This window comes from Diabrotica virgifera, chromosome 6 (genome assembly GCF_917563875.1).
Source record: "Diabrotica virgifera virgifera chromosome 6, PGI_DIABVI_V3a".
Taxonomy (NCBI): domain Eukaryota; kingdom Metazoa; phylum Arthropoda; class Insecta; order Coleoptera; family Chrysomelidae; genus Diabrotica; species Diabrotica virgifera.
The window spans coordinates 175,253,641-175,275,682 of NC_065448.1; the positions used below are offsets into that span (position 1 = coordinate 175,253,641).

General features: G+C 33.2%; 1 protein-coding gene across 3 annotated transcripts in view; it reads left to right on the forward strand.

Moving 5' to 3' along the window:
• LOC126886435 (paxillin) overlaps window positions 1–22,042 on the forward strand; it is a 312,639-nt gene that overhangs the window by 85,752 nt on the left and 204,845 nt on the right. For 2 of the 3 annotated variants that reach the window (XM_050653372.1, XM_050653374.1), the window contains exon 1: window positions 11,240–11,637. The exons of the other annotated variant lie outside the window; for it this stretch is intronic. In XM_050653372.1, coding sequence (XP_050509329.1) covers window positions 11,508–11,637 — 130 coding nt within the window. In that variant the 5' untranslated portion in view covers window positions 11,240–11,507. Of the gene's footprint in view, window positions 1–11,239; window positions 11,638–22,042 lie in introns of those variants that run through there. 3 annotated transcript variants of the gene reach the window in all.

Below are 22,042 nucleotides of genomic sequence, written 5' to 3' on the forward strand. Positions count from 1 at the left end.
TTAAAAGATTAAATTCAACGTGGTTTAATAGCCATTAAAATTAACTTTCAAATGGTTTTTAGGCAAACCTGATATCGTAACAATTAATGGAGTTATTAAAAAAAACAATAACTTTTTTGGAAAATGTTTTAAAAGATAAATTTTTTAAAAATATTTCGTGCATAAATTTTAATGCTATCAACTTGTTCGGGGGCTCATTTGATATATATTTCTAATTCTAAGTATTTTGACAAATATCTAATAAGGTTATGTTATAAAATGTATTATTTTCCCGTTATTTAAGTTTGAATACTTAGATTTGGATACTCGCCGAAAAAAATATACATTCAGTTACCTCTAACTCACTTTTAGTTAACATTAAATGGTTTTTCCTGTAAGGAGTTTATTTCGTTTTCTATTAGCTTTAATTTTGGTAATAATAACTTTTTTGTAAAATCTTATAGTTTTTGATTTATTTATGAAAAATCGGTAAAAACATGCATTTTTCTCACGAAAAATTAAAATCTTTGATCTTTAATAACTCAAAAAGTATTAATTTATTTTAAGAACTTTATGTAACAAATTATGCTTAGAATTTGTCGCTCTATCGAATTATGGGGTTATTTTTAATAAAATAATTTTCAGCCCCGAGAAGAGGCGGCATCCATCCCCAGGGTAAAAGCGCAAGTTGACACCATAATATGATATTATCACCTTTATTCCTTGAGATATGCTCTAACCACTCACCAATTTTTATGCAAATCGATGGAGGTTCAACGAAATCGGTGGTAATAGCTCATATCGACCTTCAGTGACTGCACTAACTCTTCTTTAAATATTAAGATATGTCAATCGGTGATTTTATTGTGGTATCCCAATGACCCTTTAAGTGAATGTATTCATGTATGAATGATGTATCTTGGTCGTCTCTATTTTGTATCAGATTTTCAGCTTCTTTAAAATAATTTCTTCATTGCTTAATTTTGGCAAATCTGTTAATAATACGACAACGATGATAAATAAGTCGATAAGATTCCAGAAGTCTATTCAGGTCTCTTATCAGAGTGTCGATTATAACATAGAATGTGTGGATTTTCATCTCATCCCTAGCTGAAAAGTTTAGTTCATCATCGGCCCCCACGTCAAATTGAATTTCTTTTTCTTATTTCTTTATATGTTTTATTTGGGCACAACTTTTTGGCTTCCTTGCGGTAAAGTAATTTGAAAGAGCTTCATACTCATTAATGACAGAACTTATATCCATAATGTTTATATACAAATATTTTTTGTACAGTATTTTTGCCGCCCTCTCATAATGTGCCGCCCTAGGCAACTGCCTTTATTGCCTAATGGATAAAGTGGCGCTGTTCACAACCCAATAGGACCTACTCTTCACAACTCAATAACGCTCGAGTGACTGAACATTTAGCATACTTTGCTCCTCTACTACTAGCTCTTACATACTTTTCGTTCTATTAATTCTATCAAAAGCGCTTTTAAAATCCATGAGTATTATATTAGGTGCATTTTTCTGTTGTATTCTCTCGATTTTTGAATTATTTGCTCACTGTATGGAACACGATTAAACTAATTATTGTCGATCTCGTTGGTCTAAACCCGTTCTGGTATTCTCCGTTCAGCGAATGATTTGTCTCATGTTTAGTTATTGGTCTGCAATTTTCGTACTATTCCCGATATCCTTTTTATAGACAGGTATACTATAATACCTCTGTTCCAATCATCTGGTAGTGTGTTTTGTGTCCATATTTGTTGTATTAGCTTGTTTATATCTTTATGCTATTCTCTTCAGTAAAATATTAGTGGTAATTATTTTTCCGTTAAATGTAATTCAGTCACATAAAAATACATGAGTATTATATAAAAACAACGTAATAACTTCATATCACTTACAAATATGTCGATGGAAACCTAATAATTATTTAGATTTTACACGAAAAAAGATATCTGAATGTATTACCATAAAATTATCTCAACCTGTAGGAGTAATCCTTGATGTGTTACTATTTGGGAAACGTCTCTTAAGAATTTTTCAATTTAGTTCTGCTTTATGTCTGGCCTCATGCACCTGTTACTATCCATGTGCAATTAAAGTGGTATTTGTTATTGTTATTGTGGGAAACTAATTGGATTTTCTGTGCGATTTTTCAGTTTTAGTAGTGATTGTGTAAGTGGAATAGTTAGTGGTTGTGCGTCGTTTGATTGTGGGCAGTCAAGTATATAATTTATGACGACCTATCTGATCGTCTTTCTGTATAGTTTTACTGCAGGATAGATGTGATATTAATAATATTTTTTTATATACGTACAAGTTGTTAAAACCTAATCATAAGATTAATAACTAATTACAATTATTATAAACATAACTCAAAGTTAAGTACAGTGGAACCTCGATAACTCAGATTAATCGGGACCGCGGCCGATCCGTGTTATCGATAATCCGGGTTAGCCGGAGAATATGGTAAAAATTAATAAAATACGGTATACTTACAGATAAACTCCATTATAATTCAAATAACATGAAATATATATGCACAGTACACATCTAAATTACGTATATAGTCCAAGTAATGAAGCTTAAAATAGGAGAAAACCTCGCAATTTTTACAGAATGGATCGATTTGCTTGAAAATTTGAGAATAAGTAGTGGATAGTCCAAGGATCAAAATCTATATGATGCCAAAAGGCGCTTTTACCATGGGGGTGGTTGCCACCCCATGTCGGGGGTGAAAATTTTTTATTATATTTTGACCGCAAAAGTTGGTAAAAACATTCATTCTAAGCAAAAAATGTTCTATACATGTTTTTGATAAAATTAATAGTTTTCTATTTATTCGCTATCGAAAATGTTAGTTTTATATTAAAAAAAATTAATGTTTTTAATCAGTTTTCTGCAAATTACTTAAAAAAATTTTGTTTTATCAAAACAACTTTGCTTAACAAAAATGTACCTTTTAAAAAAATGTACAAAACCGTTTTTTTAAATTTTCTTTAAGACCAATAGTAATCGAGCTATACTTTATTATATGTTAGGTCCTCTTCGGAAAATGCTAAATATTGTAGTCTCAAAGTCAAAAGACGGGAAAACTATGCATTTTTCGAGGATCACTTGTTTAAACTAATTTGAAGTATTTAAAAATATCTATCTTCAGAAATAAAAAAAGTCTTTAGCTCAAAATTTAGGTGGCTGATAATGAAAAGAATGTCAGACCCTATATTTTTCAGCGAAAAAGTGATCGAAAGCAAACCCCTAATCACCACCCTGATTAAAATTAGTTATTGACCTTATTTCGTCTTCTTTATTTATGTATTATGAATAGGTTCTAGAGGTGTTTAACTGGTTTAGAATGATTAGTTTTTAAAAAAATGGAGTAAAAAGCAAATATCGAATTTTTGAAGTTTGGTAAAAAATTCCCTTTTCTTCAGAATAGAAAGATTATCATCAGAGATACAAAAAAATATTTAAATATAAAATTGTAGCTTATTTAATTCCCAAGAACATAGTTTGCAAAAAATTTCTCTACGGTAAAAATTGAGTGAGCTATTGACAATTAAAACTTGTAAAAACATGCAAAAATCACCTTTACCAACCCATTCAAAGTCACCACTTTTTGCGACTGAGGATTTTAAAAGGATTTGGTATTAATAATCTTATAGATCTTGTAAAAACCTACAAAATTATTTTTTAACAAACTTTCTAAGATAAAAATTAAAAAGGTTACGGTAAAAAATCAATATATTTTTTTCAAAAAAAAAAAAGAAATCTAATTGGAAGCATAATAATGTAAGTTAGCTTTGCTTTTAGTCATTGGCCTTATTAATTCTTCTTTATTTATGTATTATTAATAGATTTTAAAAGTTTGACTGGCTTAGAATGATTAGTTTTTAAAAAACTAGAGTTAAAAGCGAATAAAGACTTTTTGTAGTTTGGTAAAAAATGCCATTTTCTTCAAAATAGAAAGATTAGCATCAGATATATCAAAAAATGTTTTTATATGAAATTGTAGGTTATTTAATTCCCAAGAACTTTTTTTGAAAAAAATTTTTCTACGGCAAAAATTGAGTGAATGGTAAATGAGTATATATCGAAAAACACTGATTTTTTCTATATAAAACTAACACTTTCGATAGTGAATAAATCGAAAAGTATTAATTTTATCAAAAAAATGTATAGAACATTTTTTGCTTAGAATGAATGTTTTTATCAACTTTTGCAGTCAAAATATAATAAAAAATTTCCACCCCTAAGATGGGGTGGCAACCGACCCCATGGTAAAAGCGCCTTTCGGCATCATATAGATTTTGATCCTTGAATTATCCACTACTTATTCTCAAATTTTCAAGCAAATCGATCCATTCTGTAAAAATTGCGAGGTGAAATGCTTCGGTTCCTGGACTAATAGTTGTATAGAGCAGTGTTCGGCAAACTTTTTAGCCAAAGAGCCAAATATGAACATTACAACCATTTAAAAAAAATAGAGCCAAATCTGCTTGTTCAGAAAACTTTTATTACACTAAATAAAACTAAAGGGTCTAGTCTAGTCGGTTAAGATAGTGAAAAATGCTGCCAGCGATATTTCAAAAATAAAAAAACCACATGTTCCACATGAAAAAGTATTCGACCAAAAAAATTTGTAAATCCTCATCCATAACCCCCAAAAATTTAAAACGTGTTTTTTCGTTTTTTTTTGCGATATCTTCGTTTTTTAATCATCGTAGAAACTTCTATTGTCTTTCGTTTTGTAAGGTTTTATTCCCTACAACACTGTATTTTTTACAAAAGTTTTGGCGCAAAATCCATTTTTTTTTAATGTTGATATGTAGAACCGAAAAGGGAAAGAACAGCAAACATGAGCTTTTTCAGCTGATCATAAGAATAGCCTAATAAAATAAAAAAAAGTCAAAATGTAAATTCGTACAGGTTAAAACAAATTTTATATCAAAGTTTAGGTGGGTACAAAAGATATTTTCAAAAAAGTATCCAAATCATACAAGGGGATCATTGTTTAAATAATTAAAAAGGGGTCATTTTTGCAAAAAAAATACTTTTTTAACTGCTGAGGTAATTCACTTATCAATGAAGGTCTATGGAATTTTTTTCTACAAAGCTGAAGGGTAAATCTTTCACATAAGACTTACTAAATTAAATTTGACCCCCTATTTATTTAAATAATTGTATATAAAACTTAAAAAACAAATTCGCAAATAATTATTTTTAGCGTTTTAAATAAGCACTATAAAATATCTTATTTTACAGACTAAGTTGCGCTATGTTACCAGTATTAAGCAAAAAAAATTGGTCAAAAAATATTTAATAATTTTTGAGATATTGAAGTTGTTTATTAAATGTTACTATATTTTCAATTGCAAAAACGCGGTTGTTCCCAAAGAAATATTCACCTGCTTAAGATCTCATTATTTTTATGTATATTGTCGACAATTGTATGGATACATTCAAATTTCAATTAAACTCCCCCCTAAAATGGCATTTGAAAATCATACAAATTTGTTTATAATTTGTTTTTTTTAATAACGTCGCGGGGATTAAGTATTTTAAAATGCCGTTTCGATAATTGGGTTCCTGGGAATTTTTTACTAATTAACACAATTTTTTTGTCGTTTTTTTTCTTCTTTTTTTCCTTGGAGTTATATTACTACGGGCCCTTTTAGGGTTAAATTTTATTAAGAGTGTCGAGTCTATGAGATCTAGATTGTAGACCTAAAAATATTAAGATTTAACTAAAATCTCTTAAATAAAATGTGGCTACTTACTGAGTTACGGGGTGTTTTATTTAAAAATTTAAAAATTATTGTTACCAATTACTTTAAAACTATTTAACGTATCCTTATCATACTTGGCAGAAAGTGTGGCTATTATACACCCTACTAAATTGTGATTAATAAACGTTTCTAGCTAGTGCCAGAGGCGTACGACAGGGGATAGTGAATGATTGACCCTTCCCAAATTCTACGCCACTGAGTGAATTACTATTTTAACGAAATTTTTCGATTCTCCAATACTTTGTATGTAAATAACTTTATTGGTATCGATAAAGTCATCAGTTTGAGAGATATTGGAAGTTTAAAATGAATGAATGAATGAATCAAAATAACTATGCCGTTTCATTTTTAACGTCCAATATCTCGAAAACTAATTACTTAATCGTTACCAGTAAAGAGTATATTATTTACATATAAAGTATTGGAGAATCGAAAAATTTCGCTAAAATAGTAATTCCCTCAGTGGCGTAGAATTTGGAAAGGGTCATCCATTAACTATCCCCTGTCGTACGCCTCTGGTAGTAGCTAGAAACTTTTATTTGTCACAATTTAGTAGACTGTATATTACCCACACTTTCTGACAAGTATGATAAGGATGCGTCAAATAGTTTGAAAGTACTTGGTAAAAATAATTTTTAATTTTTAAATTCAACACCCTGTAACTCAGTAACCAGCCACATTTTATTTAAGTGATTTTAGACCAATCTTAATATTTTTAGGTCTAGAATCTATAACTTAGAGATTCGACATTCTTAATGAAACTTAACCCTAAAAGGGCCCGTAGTAATATAACTCCATGAAAAAAAAGAAGAGGAAAAAAAGACAAAAAAATTTGTTAATTAGTGAAAAATTCCCAGAAACCCAATTATCGAAACGGCATTTCAAAATATTTAATCCCCGCGACGTTATTAAAAAAACAAATTATAAACAAATTTGAATAATTTTCAAATGTCATTTTAGGGGGAAGTTTAATTGAAATTTGAATTTATCAATACATTTATCGAAAACATATATAAAAATAAAACTAATAAGATTTAATACAGGTGAATATTTCTTTGGCAACAACCGCGTTTTTGCAATTGAAAATAGAGTAACATTTAATAAACAAATTCAATATTTTAAAAAATATTAAATATTTTTGGACTAATTTTTTTTTTTTGGTTAATACTGATAACATAGTGCAACTTCTCCTGTAAAATAAGATATTTTATAGTGCTTATTTAAAAGGCTAAAAATAATTTTTTGCAAATTTGTTTTTAAAGTTTCATGTATAATTATTTAAATAAATAGGGGTCAAATTTAATTTAGTTAGTTATATGTGAAAGATTAACCCTTCAACTTTGCGGAAAATAATCCTATAGACCTTCATTAGTAATTGAATGGCCTCAGCAGTTAAAAAAGTAATTTTTTTGCAAAAATGACCCCTTTTTAATTATTTAAAGAATGATCCCCTTGTGTGATTTGGATACTTTCTTGAAAATATCTTTTGTACCCACCTAAACTTTGATATAAAAGTTGTTTCAACCTGTACGAATTTACATTTTGTTTTACATGTAGTGAAATTTTATTTTACTAGACTAGAATAAGAATCAGGAATACTATGCCAAGCGTAGAAAATGATCATGTCTTCCTTCTCCAGGTCATTCAAAGCAGACCGCTTGTATTTTGAACATTTTTTTCTTCTCCAATATTTCCAATTCAACGCAAAGACGTTCGAATTTAGAGCGCCATACCTCCTTGTTCTTAAATCCATAAATTTTATGTCAAAGCTAATTAATGCCAATTTCAAAATAAGAAATTTTCAACTCGGTTATCGTAGCATTAAGAGGATTTTTGACAAATGCTAAAGTTTGTAAGTTTGATAAAAGCTAATTTATCAGAATAAGATGTAGGTAATGTTTTTTCTACCGAGTTTTTTTTAAATGAAAATATTCTTGCGGTTTCCGTGGATATTTGTGCCAGAGCCGCACCTGAGGAGCCAAAGAGCCACATGCGGCTCCGGAGCCGCACTTTGCCTACCACTGGTATAGAGTATAGAGAATTGTTCATTTCTTGGTAAAAAATTCTATTTAATACTCTATAAAAAGTTATATTTTTCTTCCAATCCGTAACTGTAAGTAGATGTAGCGACACCATATGATGCTGCAATTGTTTTTAAAGATTCTCCTTTATCAATTTCTTTTCCATTGCCACTACAACATTTTTACGTTTTGTTGCCATTACGTAGACAAAAAAACACGCAAACACAAACTTATCTGAAGCACGATTACAGAACGGAAGCGAACAATACGACTGTAATACTACACAATAGGGTCACAATCAGAATGATGTTATGTTATTTAAGAACAGTGGAGACTAAGACCATTATCTAAAAAAGAATTTTTTAAATAGTCTTTTAGTCTTTTTTAAATAGTGCTAAGACAGTTTGAAATAAATAAAGGAATACAGGTGCCTGTTGTTTCCGATAATCCGAGACAATGAACGTCGCTCTGCCGCCGTGTGCCATGATTCATTTTTACTATCATCATCATTCTCTTTGCCTTATCCCTATGCGGGGTCGGCTTCCCTAATTGCATTTCTCTACACAATTCTATCTTGGGTCATATCAATGTTAATCCCCTTTACCAACATGTCCTGCCTTATCGTCTCCCCCCAGGTTTACTATCATATAGTTCAAATTACAGAAATACACATTATCTCTCAAATATTATATTACATACATTTTTATTGTTGAAATATTTGTCTGATGAAAATCGATCCGGGTTAGCCGGACTTCCGGGTTATCGAGGGCCGACTTATCGGGGTTCCACTGTATATACAAAATTCTCAACTACTATGAAGGATCGATGAACAACATTTCTCCATTCACTTCTATTTTGTGCTTTTCTTTTCCAATCCCTTACCTTCACGTGCTTAAGGTCTTCTTAACTGAGGTTCTAAGGTTCTGAGTATACCTCTTCTTTTGTAGTCTAAGAGCTAGAGCCGAAAAATCATCGTCATAAGTAATATGGAGTTTGGCATGTGAAATGTGCCTATTGTATATTGATAATTATGACCCCTTTCAGGCTGACACCTCAGTGGATAAAGGAAGTAGCAATAAGGGATGAAAGGGGAAAGTTCAGCCGTTGCGTTAGCCGCCATCTTGATTTTAAACGAGAACCGTTTTTCCTCAATATCTCCGCCATTTTCAACTTTTCGACAAAAGGTATAACAACCAAAATTGTTAAAAATGTGATTTTCTATCATTTCTATTGTTACAATTTTTTCGTGCCGTCAATATTATCCGAGTTATGGCGGAAAATAGTGACAGAGCATAATTATTGAATTATCTCGTTTAATATTAGTTTTACGACAAAAATGTTTCTATACAAAAATAGAGAGAATTAAATTGTACACAATTTTATTCTCTTTCATTTTTTGCTAAAATTAATATTTAAGTTAGAACGTAAGACCTGATTGATTTTGTAGCAATTGTTTTTGTTCAATATCTACGCCATTTTCAACTAAAATTGTTCCAAATATGATTTCTGCAATTTCTTTTTAACAATTTTTTTCATGCGGTTGATATTTTCCGAGTTAAGTGGCAAAATAGTAAAAAGTGGTGGGGGGAGCATAATTACTGAATTGAATCTTGTTTCCGAGCTCCCTAAAATTTTATAATTTTATCCTTTAGGGGAGATCAATAATAGTGTAAATTTAAAATCTCTACTGAATTCCGCGGTTGCATTAGCCGCCATATTGATTTTTAAGGAGAACCGTTGTTGCTTAATATCTTCGCCATTTTGAACTTTTCGACAAAAACGGTAGGAACTAAAATTGTTGGAAACGCAATTTCCTACAATTTCTTTTCAACAATTTTTTTATGCGATCAATATTTTCCGAGTTAAGAGGGAAAATAGTGGAATTGGAGGGGAAGAATAATTATTGAATGGTCTCATTTATTATTAACTTTAAACACAATAATTATTGTAAAACAAAAATAAGAAGAATTATATTTTATACAATTTTTGAAACTTCCAATGAAACACCAACCAAACTAAGTAGGTACATAAAAGACATAAAAAATAACATATGCATTAAGTTCACTTAATTTTATTAACTAGCGCGTTTTATTGGTTGAATTTGTCTATTTGTCTGTCGATAATTAAGTTTAATGTCAGCTAACATATTTTCTCTCTAAAAATTGTAGTAAATCGTAATTGAAACAATTTCAGTCCTTTCACTTTTTCTCGAAAAGTTGAAAATGGAGATATTGAACAAAAACAATTGCTATAAAATCAATCAGGTCTTACGCTCGCGCCTTTACCGCATACGTCCTACCTTAAATATTGATTTTATCAAAAAAATGAAAGATAACAAAATTGTACAAAATTTAATTCTCTTAATTTTTGTAAAGGTTCAAATTTGTTGTAAAACTAATAATAAACGAGATAATTCAATAAATCAATAATTATGCTCTAACTGTCACTATTTTTTCCCCATAACTCGGAAAATATCGACCGCACGAAAAAAATTATAATAAACAAAATTATAGAAAATCGCATTTTCAACAATTTCAGTTTCTACACTTTTTGTCGAAAAGTTGAAAATGGCGAAGATATTGAGCAAAAACGGTTCTCATTTAAAATCAAGATGGCGGCTAACGCAACGGTCTAATTCAGTCGATATTTTAAATGTATACTACTATTGACCCCCCTAAAGATTATAAAAATAAAATTTGGGGCAGCTCGTAATGCAAGGTCAAATGCTATCCCGACTGGGCTACTTCTACAAGAAGAATCTGCTAAAGACTCTTCAGAACCATCTCGGAAACAAGTTGATTATTTTTGGCATAGTTTCGATAGCATAAATTAGAATTTTCGAGATAAACTCTTGATTCTGTAATCCACAACTGCGGGAATGTTTATTACTGCTCATCATGTAAAGGCATTATCCACATTTTTGAAAAGCTCAGGAGCTACAATCAAACCGCTTTCTTACACTTCTCAGCCAGGTCGTTCTGTTTCTGCCTGGGTTTCTCCTAATATGTTTCTTTAAATAATCAATATGAGTAATTCATAGTTCTCTACTGTTGCTGTATGACTCAAATACAGCTTTGTGAGACGTTCACACTGACATAAGACGTACAGAGTGGTTTCTTTGAGACAAAACCGATAAGTATCCTCTTCCACTGTCATTGTGAGTCAGTGAGAAACTTTTCCTCAGGCATCCTTATCATTGAATTATCTGAAATCATGCAGCAATGTATAACTAAAAACACGGTTTGTTTCGTGGAGCAGTGTATAATATATTATTTGACATCATATTCCTAGCGAAAGATATGCTAAATTATTCTTTTATGTTTTATGGATAGGTTCTATATTTATGAAAATCTCTCACAATTACAATAAGTTTTGATGTTATTAAATAGAGTGTTTCCAGTTTTTTGAATTGAAAAACAGCCACCTGTATTATATAATAATCAGGTGGAGTGGAAGAAAATCCGCATTGGTTTATTTTTATCCAGTGTCAGCATCTATCTTGCCAAAAACTAGCACAACGGTTAGTCATAACTGGGATCTTCCGACAGTTTCATTTTATTTGCTTGGATTAATCCAACAAATTCCGCTTTTTGACTTATTTTCGAGTGTTGTTTCGGATCGGACAAAACATAAACAACGTGCGACAACGGCAAGTATTGAAAGTGTGAAGTGATCAAATTAGATCAATGAAAGAAGCTAAATAGTAAGATGAGTGCTAAATTGCGCATGCGTACTCCGTCTCCAAAAACTGTCACTTTCGATCCTTCTCCACCAACTACTTTGGAGAGGCCGAGGAAACTTATATTCAGGAGTCGCGCCGAATGGGAGCGTTATCTTGGTGAGTTTACACTGCTGTTGGGCCCAGGAAAAGTATCTCTGTTAATTAGGGAAGTTATTCTGTGTATTTTTCACTTTTCCTTGGCTTAAAAATGCATACAAAAATTAAATAGCCCTCTGAAAAAGACGACTCAAGCAATGTGGAATCGATTCTTTATCTCATTTAAAACAAAACACCTATTTTTTTTGTACGAATGGCAGGTAATTTGTTATTATTAATTTATTGCAAAATTAAAGAAAAATAAAATATTGATATTGCAATGATTTTTTTATACGAATTTGGCAAAAATAAACACTTTTGTCACCTGTCAATATTTTTGGAAAATACAGCCTCTTCGAGTAATGGGCGACTTTAGGGAGAAATGAGGCCACCATTTGCCAATTCTAAAAAATCATAACCTAGCTTTTACTAAAGCAATCTTAACGTGCAACTTCTCAAAATGCTTGTTAGGACATAATATAATTTGACCTATTTGTATATAGTCAGTCAACTTTCCACTTATAGTAGGGGAGGAAAGTATGCTAAATGTGCAGTCACTGGAGCGCTTTGGGGACCTATTGGTTAGTGAAGAGTAGGTTCTAAAACCAAAAAAAGTTAAGTAAAGTTTTCCATTTTAGTGGGAACTTTCCATTTTTAATTTAATTTTCCATTTCCAACAATCGTTTTTTCCGATTATAGCGCCATTTATGCATAATTCGAAAAAATGTTTCAAATAAAAGTGACTTATTTTTACGTAAGGAATCTGAATCTTTTTTTTTTTTTTTGGGAGGTGGGAATCTTCTTAAGACCGTCTGGGAAGGTGTCCCAGGTGTGTCGGATTCAGCCCGTCCTATCTCTATCTTGCCGGGCCGCCTACCGACTAAACCCACCTCCTCTTTCTCCAGCCGGCGGGTCCGGAACCGCTCTTAGCGAGCATATCTGACCCGTCGACCTTACTCATAGCTCCCCTCCGGCACTCCCAGCATGTATTCCACGGATTAGCCGGCCGCCTGGCCGCCCCCCGCCCCCGCGCCCCGCACCAGACCGGTCGCCGCGCGCGGGGTAGTGGGGCAGCCAGGACGCTACCCAAACCAAGATGGAACCAACCAAAGAATGCCAGTTGACAGCTACGAGCAACTCCAATCATTCATGCTTTCATCTATGCACGCCTTCTCATCCACCCACCCATTCAGTCACTCACTCTGATATTAAGATGGGACAGTCTGTGTAGGTCGGATGTAAAAGGTCCTTCCCCACTGACTGCCCCACAACGGTACGAACAAATATAACATAAGAAAAAGAAACAAGAATAAAAGATATGAGGGAGAAAAAGAGAAAATAAAAGAAAGAGAAACAGAGAATAGAAAGAAAAGATAGAGAACATGAACAGGAAAAAGTAGAAAGTGAAAATAAAAGAACGGTAAGAGTTAAAAATAAAATTAAATAGATTAATTAATAAAATCCGATAAAATAATAAAGAACAGATAAAATCAGCTAAAAAGTAAAATAGATAAAATTAAATAGGCAGTCAGCGTGGTTAGGGTGTATAGGGTCCTCCCCCGCTGACTACCAACCACAACACAAACGATTTTTTTTGTAAATAAATAATATGATATGTAATATGGGTCATCCCGCCTGTAGTCGTCTCTCTTTTTCTTCTTTGTGCTTCATGGTTTTTGTGACAAAAGCAATGAACAAGTCGAAGTCCCTCTTGCTTCCGATAATTCTATCCATGAGCTCTTGTGGCTCACCTAGAGGAGACCCTAGATCCAGCTGCAGCTCAGTTCTCCCCGCACGATATGCAGGGCACACGAATACGACATGCCGCGCGTCATCCACCACCCCACACTCAGGACATAGATCATCCACCGTTTTCCTTATACGGAAGGTGTAATTCCTGAACGATCCATGTCCCGTCAAGAACTGTGTGAAGTAGTAGTTGACGCGACGATGTCGGCACTCGTACCACTTCACTACATCCGGAATCAGACATCTCGTCCAGGCAGCCTTTCCGACTTCAGTTGTCCATTCCCTCTGCCACATCTCCAAGCTCCTCTTTCTTTCTTGTGTCCCTGAACCAATTGCCCCGTTGCCCCTCTGATGCATTCGGACCCTTTCTCTGGCCAGGATGTGCACCGGCACAGACCCAGCCACCACTTGTAAGGCAATGGTTGAAACGGTTCTGTACGCGCTGCACACCCTGATCAGAGGTTTCCTCTGTGCTCTAAGAAGCATGTCTCTGTATTTGGCCATCTCTAGAACCTCGTGCCACACTGGGGCCCCGTATAGTAAGATGGACATGATTGATTGTAACATTACTACTCGTTTTTGTGATCCAGGACCCCCTATATTTGGCATTAATTTGTTTAGTGTGGAGGTCCTTTCTTCCGCCTTCCGACATGCCTCTTCTATGTGTGGTCCGAATTTCATTTTGTCATCAAAAGTTATTCCTAAGTATTTAACTGTTTTCTGGGGTCTTATTACAGAGTCTTTGTACTGGAATAATATATTTTCTCTATATCTCGGTCCCCTCAAGATTATCGCTTCCGTTTTCTCTACTGCTAGTTTTAGATCATTTTCTTCTATCCATTCCGCGGTTCTTTTTATTGTTCGGTTTACTTTTTCTATTATGCCCCAATCATTTTCGACTAGTAAGGCCAGGTCGTCCGCGTATGCAATCGCCCTTACTCCTCTCTCCGTGTTTACTTCTAGTACCCCGTTATACAGAGTGGGCCAAATAAAAGGAGCCACCCCGATATTTGGCAGTATTTATTGGATTTTAAGAAAATAAAAAAACAGGTCAATTTTTGATCTAAGGGGGACACATTTTTACGGTACAAACATCTGTCATTTGTCAACTCCCTCCCTTCCACTTCCCCCACCCCTTATTTTTAAATAGGGAATAGGGGGCGTGTGCTAGCTCATTTGAAAGGTTATTCAATTCTCTATTCAGTAATATCAACATTGACATAAAAATTTATACAGGGTGTCCAACAAAAATTATTTTAAATTAAATTAATTGACACAAAAAGAAGAATGTATGTAATTTATTTAACTCAGAATACATTCTACTGCTGATAAAAAACAGAAAACAATGTTTATTTGATAAATAAATACTGTTTGTTGCTTAAATTCAATATTCAACCTACCAAGAGGCAGATGGGTGGAAGCTTGAACATTAAAATTAAGCAAAAAGCAGTGTCTATTTATCAAAAAACATTTTTTTCTGCTTTCTGTCAGCAGTAGAATGTGTTCTGAGTTAAATAAATTACATACATTCTTCTTTTTGTGTCAATTAATTTAATTCAAAATAATTTTTCTTGGACACCCTGTATACATTTTTAACTCGATGTTGATATTACTGAATAGAGAATTGAATAACCTTTCAAATGAGCTAGCACACGACCCCTATTCCCTATTTAAAAATAAGGGGTGGGGGAAGTGGAAGGGAGGGAGTTGACAAATGACAGATGTTTGTATCGTAAAAATGTGTCCCCCTTAGATCAAAAATTGACCTGTTTTTTTATTTTCTTAAAATCTAATAAATACTGCCAAATATCGGGGTGGCTCCTTTTATTTGGCCCACTCTGTATAATATATTCCACAGTGAGGGTCCCAGGACTGACCCCTGGGGTACACCCGCGGTCATTTTCATCTTCTTTTTCTTGGATATACATACGGTTCTTTCAGATAGGTAGTCTTTTATTATGTTGGACACATACTCCGGAGCCCCACTCTCGACTATTCTGTCTATAATGAGGCCCCAGTTTGCCGAGTTGAAAGCGTTTTTAAGGAATCCGAATCTGCAATAAAAAAATGGGGGCTCCTATTAAAATTTTTAAAGTAACCCCCCACCTCACCTCCGTGGGGGGTCGTGTTTGGTGCCATTCGATAGATTTTTCAAACATATTGAATAAGTGTATTTTTCAGTTTTTCGATCTGATGTTCATTTCGAGGAATATCGCGGGATTCGTATTTAAAATTTAAAATTTACCCCCACCCCTTTCCGTAGGGAGTCGTCTTTGGTATCATTCGATAGATTTTTGACAAATATTGAGCACGTATTTTTTAGTTTTTAGATCTATAGTTCATTTCTCGAAATATTCGCTTTTTTCTTGTGAAACTTTGTGACTCACCCATTTCCTTGTGACGCCCAAATCGGCAGATTTTTTTAAATGTACACTGTTTTGCATGTATGTACTTAACTTACCGTATCTTAATCTGACGATTTCGAGTTTTTCTAAGGATACATGTTCTTTCTTAACGAACTCCCCTGTGTTTAGAGCCAATATATGGTAGAGGTACATCTACAGGGTACCAGGTTTCTTCTCATATGATAATCTGACTGCAAAAATCCCCGCTTGGGCTCCCCTACCATTAGCTCGTGATTTCTTAATCGAAGAATTACCATTTTTGCTTTTTTTTTTTAGATTTTTAAAATAATTACAAATGCACCTTAACAAATTTTTTAAAATAATTTTTATTAAAAATTTTTGTAATAATAGGATATGCAGGGTGAAACAAAAAGACAGGTCATAAATTAATCCACATATTCTGCAACCAAAAATAGTTCGATAGAACCTGACTTACCCTAATACAAATGTGCACATAAAAAAGTTATAGCCCTTTGAAGTTACAAAATAAAAGCCAATTTTTTTCAATATATGGAAAGCTATTAGAGATTTTTTATTGAAAATGGACGTGTGGCATTCTTATGGCAGGGACATTTTAAAAGAATAATAAGTGAAATTTGTGCACCCCATACAAATGTTATGGGGATTTTGTTCCCTTAACCCCCGCAGGACCAACCTTTTAGTAGAAACAGCGGGGACCAAGGAGGGTTAATAAATGTCCACACATAAATTAATCAAAAACGTGCTTCTTTATTTAAATTAATTTAAAAATAACACTTTTATATTATTCCTAGACGTTAATAGAACAGTTAAAGATACGAATTTATAATTTACCCGGAGTCTTCGGCTTCAGTGGAATTGGCATCATAGTAGGATACAGAAACATTTTTGACTTCTTGCTGTGCTTACCGCATACATACTTGCATTTTGAACAAACTGTGAACGTTTTTGCCCACTTATTGGCCTCTTTTCTTTTAGACTTTGCTAATTTGACACATGAATGATATCGTCCCTTTCCATTTTGGGATGGCGTTGAAGGTATTCAAGGGGATTATTTATAGTCCACTGTCAAGTTTTTATAAAAGTATGAGGAAATGAATTAAATTATAGAAATGCTAATTATGCCATCTAATAGGGCAGTAGTACGCTGACAACTACTAATTATTTGAGATTGTTAGGAACAAAGGTATTTAGAAAATCGGATGTAATACAATGTTGTGGATACTTTTAAACCCTCCTTGGTGCTTCTAGTGTTTAAAGCCCCCAAACTTTTGTGTACGTTTCAATTAAATTATTATTCTGGTACTTACCATTACTTAGACATCCTGTTTTTATCGAGACATTTTAAACATTTGTAAAATCCATCACATATTTGTAAATGGATAAGTAAGATTATAGAATATTATTTTCATAACAATATTACCAGGTCTCTATAATCTTACTTAACCATTTAAAAATATGTGGTGGATTTTACAAATGCTTAAAATCTCGAAAATCTGGCTAATCTAAAAAGTACTAAGAAGCAAAGACGTTTTAAAGATATTTTGTTTAGCTAATGGTACCACAATAACAATTTAGGGGGGGGGGTCAAGGGAACAAACCGGGATTTCAGACAATAATGATTAAACAACAGGAATAAGGGCCAAGATAAAAATAGCAAGAAATGCGTTTGTAAACTTGTAAACATGAAAACAATAATTATATGCAACAAAGACCTTAGTTTAGAACTGAGAGTAAGAGCTTTGAGATGCTACGTGTTTTCGATACTGTAATATGAAGGACCTAGTACAAATAGAAATCGCGGAATACCCCCATGTTTCGTTCATCCACTGAACACGTTCAGGGATATTCCGGGTCGGAAGAGGGGGTGGTTTTAATTGGTAGGCGGCTGGTTATGGGGGAGCACACGGGACACATGGACCATACTCTGGTCTCTGTGCCCTGGCGTGTTCTCCTCTCCTGTCCGAGTCCAACAGTACTAGGGACATCTTCTTTAGTCAGCTAAGAGCGTTCCACCTCAGTCTAAAAAAAAGTACAAATAGAAATACACTATAGTTTGTTTTTTAACCAGGAGGAGTAAACTAAAAAGACAGATTCATACCCAAGAAAGTCACTAGAAAAATCGCCAAATACATCTTCTTTTTTGGATTCAATCCTTTCTTAGACATGGCTTCGTCGACTTCATTTTTCCAAGATCTTCTAGGTCGTCCTCTTCTTCTCGTTCCTCTTGGGCTCCATTCTGCAACCTTGTTTATCCAAGTGTTTTCTGCTCTGCGTACGTGGCCGTACCATTTCAGTCTTCTCTCGTCTATATATTGCAGGGCATCTTTTTCCACTTGCATTCTTCTCCTTATCTCCTCATTTGTTATTCTGTCTCTTCTGGTGAGACCACAGCATCTTCTCCAGTATTCCATTTCGGTTGCCAGAATGCTTTTTTGGGTTTTTTTGTTTATGACCCAAATTTCTGCGGCATATGTCATGATGCTTCTTACTATTGTCTGGTATATCATTCTTTTTGTTTTTCCCTTGATGTTTTTATTCCAGATTACATTATGGAGTTGTCTGATGCAAGATCTTGTTTGTCCCAATCTACTTTTTATTTCTGCTTCTGTTGTTCCGCTTTTCGACATTATAAAGCCCAAATATTTAAAATTCTTCGTTCCTTTTATTTCAACTTGTTCTTCTACTTCTAAGTTTTTTACGTCTTCTTCCGATATTACTAAGTATTCCGTTTTCTTCATATTTATTTCCAGGCCCACCTTTTTGTATTCCTCTTTTAGTTTTCTTACCATGTAACTGATATCCTCTTCATCTTGAGCCATCACCACCTGATCGTCTGCAAAACACAATGTGTAGAGATAATCGTCCCTTATCGGTATTCCCATACCCCTACACTTTGTCTTCCAAGTTGTTAGTGCGTGTTCTAAAAATATTTTAAATAGAGTCGGTGACGTTGGGCATCCCTGTAGTAATCCTTTTGTTGTTTTGAAGTTAGCAACTACCTTGTTTCCGATTTTTATATTTACTTCATTTCCACTGTACATGTTTTTGATTGCTTCTGTTAGGTTAGGTGGTATCCCTATTTTAGTCATTGCTTTGTACAGTTCTTTCCTTGGCACGGTGTCGTATGCCTTCCTAAGGTCTATAAACGCCATGTGTACATCTTACGTCACTAAAGAGTTCTAAAAACAACTGCTTTTTAACTGCAAATAACTTAATTAACCTATGAAATGCCAAACTGTCAAAATTTGATAAATGTCATTAGTGTCAAAATTTTATAAGGGTGGAGTACTCTTGTCTGCGGTTGGACCAATTACAAACAAGCATTACAGCGCGGTAAATTTGAATCACTCCTCCTGGTTTAAAAACAAACCATAGTACAAATTAATGTACACATAAAAAAGTTATAGCCCTTTGAAGTTACAAAATGAAAGAGCTTTGAAATGTTACTTGTTTTCGATACTACAATATGAAGGATGGATACTACTAAAATTGAGGGTGTTTTTCTTTTTATTGGCCTGCTATAATGAGGGTTTCTAATGTCAAATCGTCGTTAAAATCGTTGTCAGTATTTTCGAAAATCAATATACTTAATAAATTTTAATACAAAAGATTAAATTAAAAGCTTACAAACGATTTATTAAAAGTGTTCTTATGTGTGTGTTGTGTGGCAGAATATTTGGAGTAAATTTAGGACAAACACATTCTTTTGATTCTACTGATGCTGATAGATTAATCGATGGGACTTATACTAACTTTTTCACTTTATTGATTTTCTAAAATACTGACAACGATTTTAACAATGATTTGACATTAAAACCCTCATTATAGCAGGCCAATAAAAAGAAAAACATCCTCAATTTTAGTTCTGCCGAAATCCACGATAAGTCGTCATTGTGACTTAACATCGCCAATAGGATGGAACAAACACAGAGGTATTGCGAGAAATGAGCAAGGAATACGAAATAATAAACACAATAAAAATAAGAAAGTTACAATATCTGGGACACGTAATGAGGGGACAGTGCTATGAAATGCTAAGGGTAAGAACAGAACAAGTGGGTCGAGGTGGAGGTGTAGGTCGCGGTGGATGCTACTAGTTAAGTCACGGTCGATGTCGACAGCACATAGCAAGGAGGTCACCTGCGTTGTAAGTCGAGCTAGAGCCACTGTCAAGTGAAGTAGTTTAATGAAATTTGAATGACAAAAAGACTGTGCTTTTGCGATGTTGTGTCAGTCAAGTGATGATAGTGATGAAATGTCAGCTGTTAATAATCAGATCCTCCTTCATATTTCAAAAATTTACTGAATTCAATTACTTTAGAAATTCAAAAATAAACTGATTACAAAAAAGGGATTATATAAAAAGTATCAACTCAGATAGAGCAGGTAATGACAACTTGGCTTCGAACGGACCAATCACAGGGAAGCATCATTGTAGACCGCGCAGTAGACATCCATGTAAAACAAACTCATTTTATTTTCAAAAGCATCGATGTAAACCTCCTGGATGGCATCGTGCTAAACCTCCACCGTGACTTACCTGCTCTGTTCTCTTCCATTCACTACAATGTGTTTGTTTTACATGGATATCGACCGCGATCTCCACCTCCACCGCGACCCACTTGTTCTGTTTTTACCCTAAAACTGCAACCTGATTTGTTCAAATTGATAATCAAGTGTTATGACGTCATTTCACGCATTTTAGGCTCCCATACCTTCATCAGACTCTCGCGCTGAATATAAATTCATTTTTTCTATAATTTTGCAATCAGTTGTTGATAATAACTTATCGGCCATTCGTTCAAAAAAAATTAAATATTTTGTTTCATATTATAATATAAGGAATCGATTCCATTTTGTTTGAATCAGTCAGAAAATTTACAACAAGCCCATTGGATGTCGTATCACCGGTTATAACAACAGACAGCTTTGGAGAAAAATAACAATGGCATCTAGAGGCCAAATTGCCTTAGAGCTGTTTAGTACTTGCAAATCTTACTTTAAATAATATTAGCAGCATTTTTACTAAAACCGCTTAATATCATGTAAATATTTAATAATTTAATACACATATTTTTTCTATTAATAGAATCTTCCTTCAAACATTGCATATTTATAATCTTTAAATAAACCATCAATAGGTAAAATTTATGTTTAGCTAAAAATAAAATTCAAATATTGAAAAACAAGCTAATTAATTTGAAAAAAATATTTTCATGAAATAATATTTTAAATAGGTACCTACATCCTACATACAGACATATAGGGTGAGGCAGATAACTGGCCTATTAGAAATATCTCGAGAACTAAAGGCAACAGAATCATGAAAATTGGAATACAGGGGTTTTGAGGGATGATCTATTAAATGAAAATATTTTCATCTCTTTGCAACTTCCGGTTATACCGGAAGTTGCTTATAACTTAGTTTTTTTAAATGGGACACCCTGTATATTTCTACATTTTTGGATTCTCCTCAATATCTTCTTTCTTGAAATATGGGATTTTGTAATATTATACAGGGTATTTTAAAAGATATTTACGTTTTTTTATTAATTTCGTAGCAACATTCACACCCTGTAGAATTGTAATAGTTTGACATTAAAAACTCTGCTTACGTTCAAGTGAATTTTAATATAGTCTATTATTGTTAAGAATCATTAGTATAGCTAATTTTGAAATTTTAGTATACAGGGTTGGTCGAAACTCAAAATGAATATTTTCTGAGTTTTCTTAAATAGAACACCCTGTATTTTAGTATTGTAATGAAATGATATTTCATAGTACTTTTTTATTTTATAAGTATTTCCTATACCTAACTGCTTTAATTTGTGAGTTATTGGTGATTCAAGCTAAACATTAATTGCAACAAAAAATACGTAAAATTTTATTAGGTTGGCCGTGAAAATATTCAATCACAAATAATTTTTCTGAAATAAATCCAGACTGATCCTTCAAATTACCAATAATGGTTTAGCTATCAAAATACCTGGTGCGACTAACAATTAAGCACAAATTAAAGCAGTTAGGTATAGGGAATGCTTAGGAAATAAAAAAGTACCATAAAATATCATTTCATTACAATACTAAAATACAGCGTGTTCCATTTAAGAAAACTCAGAAAATACTCATTCCGAGTTTCGACCAACCCTGTATACTAAAATTAAAAATTTAGCTATACTAATGATTCTTAACAATAGTTGACTATATTAAAAATCATTTGAACGTAAGTAGAGTTTTAGTTGTCAAACTACTACAATTCTACAGGGTGTGAATATTGCTACGAAATTAAT